The sequence below is a fragment of the Ciona intestinalis genome, chromosome 3 (genome assembly GCF_000224145.3).
Source record: "Ciona intestinalis chromosome 3, KH, whole genome shotgun sequence".
NCBI classification, from domain to species: Eukaryota; Metazoa; Chordata; class Ascidiacea; order Phlebobranchia; family Cionidae; genus Ciona; species Ciona intestinalis.
In genome coordinates this window covers 1,672,082-1,681,172 of record NC_020168.2, presented here as the reverse complement: position 1 = coordinate 1,681,172, position 9,091 = coordinate 1,672,082, and the positions used below count along the sequence as shown (strand labels likewise).

At 35.9% G+C, this 9,091-nt stretch overlaps 1 protein-coding gene across 1 annotated transcript in view; it reads right to left on the bottom strand.

Annotated features, from left to right (window-relative positions):
* Nucleotides 1-1,345: 1,345 nt before the first annotated feature.
* LOC100180695 (ubiquitin carboxyl-terminal hydrolase 31-like) overlaps nucleotides 1,346-9,091 on the bottom strand; it is an 8,145-nt gene continuing 399 nt past the window's right edge. The window contains exons 2-8 of the mRNA XM_026833657.1: nucleotides 8,058-9,086; nucleotides 7,662-7,807; nucleotides 4,506-4,688; nucleotides 3,657-3,961; nucleotides 3,202-3,402; nucleotides 2,744-2,930; nucleotides 1,346-2,599 (exon numbers count right to left, since the gene is read on the bottom strand). Coding sequence (XP_026689458.1) covers nucleotides 2,186-2,599; nucleotides 2,744-2,930; nucleotides 3,202-3,402; nucleotides 3,657-3,961; nucleotides 4,506-4,688; nucleotides 7,662-7,807; nucleotides 8,058-9,086 — 2,465 coding nt within the window. The 3' untranslated portion in view covers nucleotides 1,346-2,185. The remainder of the gene's footprint in view (nucleotides 2,600-2,743; nucleotides 2,931-3,201; nucleotides 3,403-3,656; nucleotides 3,962-4,505; nucleotides 4,689-7,661; nucleotides 7,808-8,057; nucleotides 9,087-9,091) is intronic.

Genomic DNA, 9,091 nt, shown 5'->3' with positions numbered 1-9,091 from the left:
GTACCGCATGTACAGCATGTACAGCATGTACAGCATGTACCGCATGTACCGCATGTACAGCATGTACAGATGTACCGCATGTACCCGCTTGTACACATGTACAGCATGTACCGCATGTACCCGCTTGTACAGCATGTACCCGCTTGTACAGCATGTACCGCATGTACAGCATGTACAGCATGTACCCGCTTGTACAGCATGTACAGCATGTACAGATTGTACCGCATGTACCCGCTTGTACAGCATGTACAGATTGTACCGCATGTACCCGCTTGTATCGCATGTACCCGCTTGTACAGCATGTACCCGCTTGTACCACATGTACCCGCTTGTACAGCATGTACCCGCTTGTACAGCATGTACAGCATGTACCCGCTTGTACAGCATGTACAGCATGTACAGATTGTACCGCATGTACCCGCTTGTACAGCATGTACAGATTGTACCGCATGTACCCGCTTGTACAGCATGTACAGATTGTACCGCATGTACCCGCTTGTATCGCATGTACCCGCTTGTACAGCATGTACCGCATGTACCCGTTTGTACAGCATGTACCCGCTTGTACAGCATGTACCCGCTTGTACAGCATGTACAGCATGTACCCGCTTGTACAGCATGTACAGCATGTACAGATTGTACCGCATGTACCCGCTTGTACAGCATGTACAGATTGTACCGCATGTACCCGCTTGTATCGCATGTACCCGCATGTACAGCATGTACCGCATGTACCCGCTTGTACAGCATGTACCGCATGTACCGCATGTACAGCATGTACAGATTGTACCGCATGTACCCGCTTGTATCAGCATGTACCCGCTTGTACAGCATGTACAGCATGTACCCGTTTGTACAGCATGTACCCGCTTGTACAGCATGTACCCGCTTGTACCACATGTACCCGCTTGTACAGCATGTACCGCATGTACCCGCTTGTACCGCATGTACCCGCTTGTACCACATGTACCCGCTTGTACAGCATGTACCACATGTACCCGCTTGTACAGCATGTACCGCATGTACCCGCTTGTACAGCATGTACCCGCTTGTACAGCATGTACCCGCTTGTACAGCATGTACCCGCTTGTACAGCATGTACCCGCTTGTACAGCATGTACCGCATGTACCCGCTTGTACAGCATGTACCAGCTTGTACAGCATGTACCCGCTTGTACAGCATGTACCGGCGGCCATTATTATCGTTATCGTAACTGAGTTCCTACATACACAATAAAAGCTTCTTCAACGCCACGCCTGAAAATCAGCGTCATAATGCAGGAACCAGACTTATCCGCCAGAGTCAAAATATAAACATTTGGTGTCCATAATTTCAAACTGCTCGTATTTGAAATGATCGAATGTAATGAAAGGTTATGCCCATATTCTGGAATGATGAATTCATAAGAGCTACACTAACCACCACACTGTTGCTTAAATAGGAAAGCTTTATGTTATCATTAATATAGAAGATGATTAAAGATATATTAAAAATGCGGTTATTAAATGCAACATATTCAAGAAAAAAATTAAAAAAATCTACTGAAAATCACAAACAATGACGTAAATATGCCACAAGAATCAATAAGCGAAAAATTACGTTTAACAGACAATATTATGTGAATTTGTGGCAGTGAATGATACAAAGGAAGCACACACTAATTAAAAGAAAACCTCTATAAACAATCTATAGAATTGAAGTGTATGAAGATCATCAAGCACAATATACTCAAGAGTGGAAATGCCGAATAAAAACTTTAAATTGGTGTATGATATTGCACCACTGACAAGCTTGTAAAGCTCATGCAAGTACCACAACATATTAAGACAAAGGCACCGCGTATTATCACAATGTTATTGTTCTGCACCAGTTTATAAAGAGTGTCATATGATTTAAAGTGAGAATATATTGATAAAAACTTACGTGATTCTGCACAACAGTACAATACTCTTGTACAAAACCAACAAGAGAAATACTGATCAAAAAACTGCTTACACAATGGTGAACATCACAGTGACAGCACAAAAATATGACAGATGTACAAAAAAGTGTTAACATTCTGATCCGTACCACATTATACCAAACTCGTAATGGAGCTACAGTAAAAACTTGGTGTAAAATAATTAGAAAGTCTACAAGTAGGAAATTTAAGATTTTACAGAATTGAAAAGCCAAAAAAGTTTATCACACATGACTTGATTGCTGCCTTCGCGTGGTCCTGTTATGTCTGTACGAGCGATATTGACGACCACGTAATTCACTGCGATCTCTGTCGTCTTCCCTCGATTTTCCAATAATTGCTGATCCCTGGCGACGAAGACCTCGTAGATAAGGTCGAGTAGGAGAGTCGAAACCACCATCATCCACATCTTCACTGCTCACAACACTCTGACGTGGTTCTTTCCTTTTATTAGCAGCCTGCAGTTTACTTGCGGCAGCTGCAATTTTGTTGCTGTTGTTGTTGGAATTAATTTTCATAGCAAGGTGGCCATCAACAGGTGAAGATAAAGTCTCAGATTTTCTTGACACCGAGAATGTTTTCACTCGACTCACTTGTGCAACTGAGTGATGATTCAGGTGGCTTTGTGAGTTAAACTGCTGAAATGTAAAATATATTATATACTCATGCCGTGGCTAAATAGGTAAACTACTTGCACTAAAATAAAAAAGTAAAACATATTTATTTATTCACAAATCCTTTTATAACTTTTATAACACTTGACAAATAAACAACTAAATTACCTGAATTTTTTGTTTAAACTGTGGAAGTTGAAATGCCCAATGTTCGGACATGACCGAGTTTATTGAAGCACCTCCACACGATAGCGCTGCTGAAGCAGATCGACGTTGATAAAACAAGATGTAAACCGATTGTGGTGAAAGGGCATCTTCAGTAATGCTTTCTGTATGATTATCATCAAACAAGTACCTGAACACAAAAAAGTTGAGTTTAATAAAGTAGCACATGATGTAGAAAATGATATTCAAAAGATTAAATTTAGGGTTTTTTCATGGACCTAATTTTTATCAAATTTTGCATAAGCAAAACGTTGGTGTGGAAGTTATTATTTAAATTACTTTTTCATATTTTTCAACCTTTTTTTAGCACTATCTACAGTTGTAAATGACTTGAAATTCACTTTTGGTTTATATTTATTAAGATACAACAAGTTTAAACAAAACAATATTTAATGTTTTACCATTTTCCATCTAAAGGGTTGCTGCAACAAGCAGTATAGTGACCGGAGTTAAGATTTCCATAATGGTTGCAAACAGCATAAAGATCATACAAATGATCTTCTGGTCCCACTGTGGTTGGAAGATGCGGGGGGTAGGTTGGATTCCAAGCATTTCCATAAGACTTTGGTGAATCAGGCAAACTGTGACCATTCATATCATTGCTGTAATGTAACGAAAATAATTTTAAAACTAGAAGCTTGTTATAATATATATATATATATATATATATACAGATTCGTGGTTTCAGAGATTTAGAGCTAACATACTCCACAAAATCTTATCTAATGTACTCCCATCACAGACAAATATACAACAGTTGGTTTATATCATAAAAACTTTTTACAAAATTAGCAATCAATAGATAATTTTAACAAACACTAAGTAGTAATTTTAGCAAAGATATTTTGTATCTTACCTAAATATATGTTTTGACATGTTTAACCCAGTTACCGGGAACTCAACCCTGGTACAAAGTTTGGTTCTGCGTCCATCAGTCACTCGGAAACGCTTTAAATGTAACACCAATATATCAGGCAAGGTTAGTAGGCTAAGTTTCTTCACTGTGCCTTGCTGTTGTTTCTTACAGTGTGGACACAACCATGCATCCTCTGCTCCAAGCTCCTCCACTTGAGTATGAAGATCAAAGCATTCTTCCAATGTGCAAGTCACTGGTTGTTGGTGGACAACTTTTTGTAGTCGAACACTATCTTGGACTTCAACCTAGAATGAAAAATCGCTAACATAATCTTTCAAACAACAGATAATTTGATACTGATCAATGGCAAATAACAAATGCAGCCTTTCACCTCTTCATATGCAACATTTAACTAATGAAATGTAAAAACAATCTGTAATTATTCACAATCAACATGCAGAATATACCACACTACACAACACAAGCATAAAATATTAAAAAAAGGCTACTTGTACTTCAAACAGTTCAACTGGGCCAAATACTTCTATGTCAATATGGTCTTAAGTGGCTTTTAGTAATTACAACTACTGTGCTAACTAACACATATAGTCAATTAGAAACAAACAATGTCATCAACTGTTCATAACATTGAGGTATTATTCAACTTTATGTTACAACCAACACTTGGTGATTTTATATCAAAGCAAATTCGGTACAACGTAAGTTTATGATAATATTTTTAAAAGTTTAAAATGCTCGATTTATGTTTTCAAAAAGAGTTTAGAGAATCTGTACACTGACATTGCAATAAATAAGATGTAAAAATAAAGCAACATTTGAAAAATCTACCTTTTCTTCTGGGAATTTTTCAAATATTCCACACTTGGTATCTGTGTCCCACTCTGCTACAAGTTTAATATGAAGAGGACCTCCAGCTGGACAGTTTTCCAATGCTTTGTCAACCGTTGGTAAACGAAGTGGTTGTTGTGCTTGCTGGGAGAGGTAACTTTTGTTTGGAATACCATCCTTTGCCTAAACGAGATTTAACTGATTTACAACAAACTATCATTGCATAAGTAATAATAAATAAAGACAAAGAAGTAGCGGAGTAGTCCCACACTTAAACAGGAAAGTATACAAACCAGAAACCACCTAATATATTTTACCATAACATGCCAATTATTGCACTTTAGAATTTTACACATATATATATATATACATATATAGCGAGAGAGAGTCAAGTGGGGTTATAAAAACAGAAAACCTAAACTTTCGATTTCTCCCCAACCCCCAAGTAATAAGTATTATATAATTTTTTTTAGTCTGGAGGAACAGTAGTCATCATACCTTGATGACCAGAAACGTATGTAGTATTTCTATGTTTATATAAAAATTTATATATAGTCAAGTGGGGTAATAAACAACAGAAAACAAAAAAAATAAACTTTCGATTTTCTCCAAGGTAATATATTTAAAAAACATATTTGTAGTCTGGAGGAACAGTATTATCACCTTGATGTCCAAAAATGATTGTAGGATTTCTATACCTAAAATGTTAATCAAAATTTTGGACCTTTTTTATTCCCCAGACTTTGGGGTAAAAAACCATTAGCGGGGCAATAAATAATAATGTTTTTGAAACCAACTTAACTTTATCAAAAAAAAAAATAATAATGGAAGTACAGGGTAATAATACAAATATTATTCATACAAATTATGCATTATGCAGTCCACATTTTCTCAAAAATCTGAACTTTACCCTTTTTTTTCACAAAAAGTTAAAATATCTCCTAAATACTTTTAACAGCCTTATTCTACAGCTTTTTCTTCCTATTATAGTTCACTATTTTACCTTACTACTTCCTTTTAAATATAAGCTTACCAACAAATAACATTTATTAGACTAAAAACAAAGCCCATAAGTTGCATAACCTATATAAAGCACAAAAAGTAACCGAAGTACTACACTTGATTTTACTATATGATAAACGCTTTTAAAAATCTAAAGGACATCCGACCTAGTCTAAACTAAATTCAGCAGCACAATAATAAAATGACCAGTAACTTAACAGTCCTCATCTAAAACATAAACTACATCATCATTTTAATACTTCATTACCCTTAAAATTAATTAATTATCACTAATTTAATTAAAATAACATACAAACATAACTTTAAACTCAGTTTTATTACAAATTTAATATTGGTTGGGGTAGAAAAAACAAAACAAAAAATAAGCAATTGTTTTTTTACCTCTTTCCATAAGCAGGATTGTAAAAGTTGTAAATCCGGACGGTGATCGTTTAATTTTATTGAAAATCCGGACGTAATATGTTTTACGTGCGTCTGTCACCCAAGCTACCAAATCTTGTTATAAAGCGTATTACTGACTATCACCACGACACCACAGTCTAGCGCGGGCGCCTGTGCGATAGAAGCCGTTGTTAAAGCTGCGATCTAATGTTTTATGTTCGTCGCGTGTTCGTAATGATCAGCTAATGAAGTGTCTCGAGTAACAAACATTGCCGTGCTGCAATTTGACATTTTGCGCTTATTTGTTACGTCACACGTCTTATTGCAACATAACTATTAACTATGACGTTTCATTACGTAACAATCGGAAGGAATGCCCACTGCCCAACGAACCACGAGATTGAAACATCGTGTATGAGCGTCACATTTTTACGCTCTGCGTGGGCGTAGGAAATAAAGAAAGACGCATGCAGTAGCATACATTCTACACCTAACAAACGAAGGAATCGTTGTGAATTTATTCTCGTGACAAGTGACGTAATGAAACTCTGGTTCTCGTGCGGTGCCAACGAACGATGTTTTTTGGCTTCTGTCCAAGCTCGACCGGGAAGATACTTTGTAATATCATATTACAATTTGCGTTGGTTCCAATTTACTGATAGCGTCGCTCCTCGCTCTTATATTTGCACCAATTAAAATTCACATAAACGCAATTTACCTGCATTTATTAAAGTTTAAACTATTCTTGGTTGCTTGCTTAAAATTATATCGGGAATAAAACAATTATATGAAATATAGAAGCACATAAACCACAATTGTTTTCTAAAATTTTAATAGTTTATCAAAGGTATTATGACGTAATCATCGTTACATTTTTAATCCACCATGAACGTGCGTAAAACTTTTCATTTGTTTCTACCGATTTAGATACGTCATTTTAATAAATGTAATATCATTTCAAATTCACCACATAATGGTTCCCCATGTGACATGATTCGTGACAAAATTAGTATAGTAGGTGTTAGGAAATAGCATTTTTTTAATGTTTGCACGAACCGTTTCGTCATTTTAGCTATTCGCCGTGTTCTCGCAATGTAAGCGATGCGATTAAAATAGAGCGCACGTTTATGTCGTCAATAATTACGGAACAAAGAAACCAAAGAGTATATTGTCGGCCGAACGTAAGAAAGTTGATTTTAATATAAATAGGATTTATTTCTACTAAAAAATCCGGTTGTTTTTCCATGATCCGGACGGTGACATTATCACTGAAAAAGGGGTATTTTTACAATCCTGTCCATAAGGCAATTTTGAGTACAAAAAAAAGGGTATGAATTGTCCGTAAAAGTTAAAAATAAAATATACCAGTTGCAGCAGCAAGATACTTTAATATCCAGCAAATAACTGCATACACAATAAGTTTATCATGAAGGGCTTCTTGGAAAAAAGTTTAGCACCCCCTACAAAAAGCTTTTTTTGTCAATTTTTTGTTTAATTTAGTAATTTGTGTTTTACCGAAAGTTAATTACCAGAATGAATAAAGCTTTATAATGTAGAACAGAATTACTTGGAATGAAGGTTAGAATAAAAAAATATGCCAAATAAAAGATTCCTTTTAGGCTTTTACCCAAAAAAGCTCTTTGTGTGATTTTTTTTAGTGGACAAGGGGGGGTTATCCTTTCTACCCCAAGTACTTCATTGTTTTTTATCAACCCACTTGAATGTATATATAATTTTTGTTTATTGAAGTACCTGTAATCTAAACAATGAACCCATACGTTCATGCTTGACACCATTTTTAAGTTGATCGCTCATCTGATTAAGAATCATAGATTGAAGTTCACTGGAAAGAACATCTCTGGATGCACGAAAAACAAGAGGACGACCGAACCTTTTTCCTACATATTATTTAAAGAAATTTAAACATTACCAATTTGCCATAAATATATCCATATATATGTTGTATTGCAATTGAATTGATGGAGAACAACTTGACTCAACACAACTATCTCAAATACAAGTACATTTCCTTGAGCAACTTTTTTCCCGCTACCTTACTTCATAACATTAATATTTAAAAAAGTGGTTGTTTTTTAGTTTTTATCCAAAAATGTATAATTTTTTATCAAACTTTGAAAGTTAAGTTACCTTGTTCTCTTACTCCTTGTTTATTAATCAGGATCACAACTATACTATCAGGAATAGAATTACTTGTGTTGCCTTCGTTTCCATCTTTCCCAAACTTCCCAGCTATCGTTGCTCTTTTTTTGTGACTACTGGCAAAGTTCCGCGGTAAAGTTCCAGCTGTCATCTTGGCTATAGGTGGCATCTCAAATGCATACAATGACATGTTTACGGCTGTTGTTGAAGAGTTGTTCATAGGGAAATCAATAAGAGCATAGTCATCCCCATATGCTTTGTGAAAACCGTCATGTTGTAAATCAACAAAAGCGAGTAATCTAGAGTGAATACCACACTCAGCTGCTACTGCTTGTCTAAGATCATTTATTTTACCATCAAGAGGTACAGAAACACCAATTTTGATGGTTTTACCCGCCATATGCTTTCTGCCCAGCCCACTTCGTCGTTTATTTGGAAGATACACCACATTCACATACATTGGACGAGTGGTTCTTTGTTTTAAGGGGAGCGAAACACATAAAAATGGGTCTGTTGTGTCACTGCGCTTCTTGCAATTAGGACAGCTTAAACTTGATCTATAGTGTCCTTGAAAAACTTTTTGAACAAAACTAGTTGGGGATAAATCAACAGCAAGTTTTGGTGCAGCAGCAGAATCTTCAGCAGTTTTTTCAACAGAAAATTTTCGGGAGCTTTTTCGGAATGACTGTTTCCGAGTAAATGAGCGCTTTTTAGCAGGCATCATGTTTATATCTTCATGCATTTTATCCATCAGCCACAACATGAATTCTTGAGAATCATGCTGACTGGAGCCTTTATACTGTGAAGCATATTTTGAAATGCCATCTTTTAAACTTTTTGTCATGTCTTGGGTATATGTTACTGTCCATAAGCTCCTTACAAGAGTTGCCATTAACTCAATTACTTCACCTTTAGTACCATACTTCTTACTACGATCCTTTCTACAATTTTTCAAATCTATTTTGTATTGCCCCATCACAAAATATTCAGCCAACACATCTGTGTTGCTTAAGCATTGGACA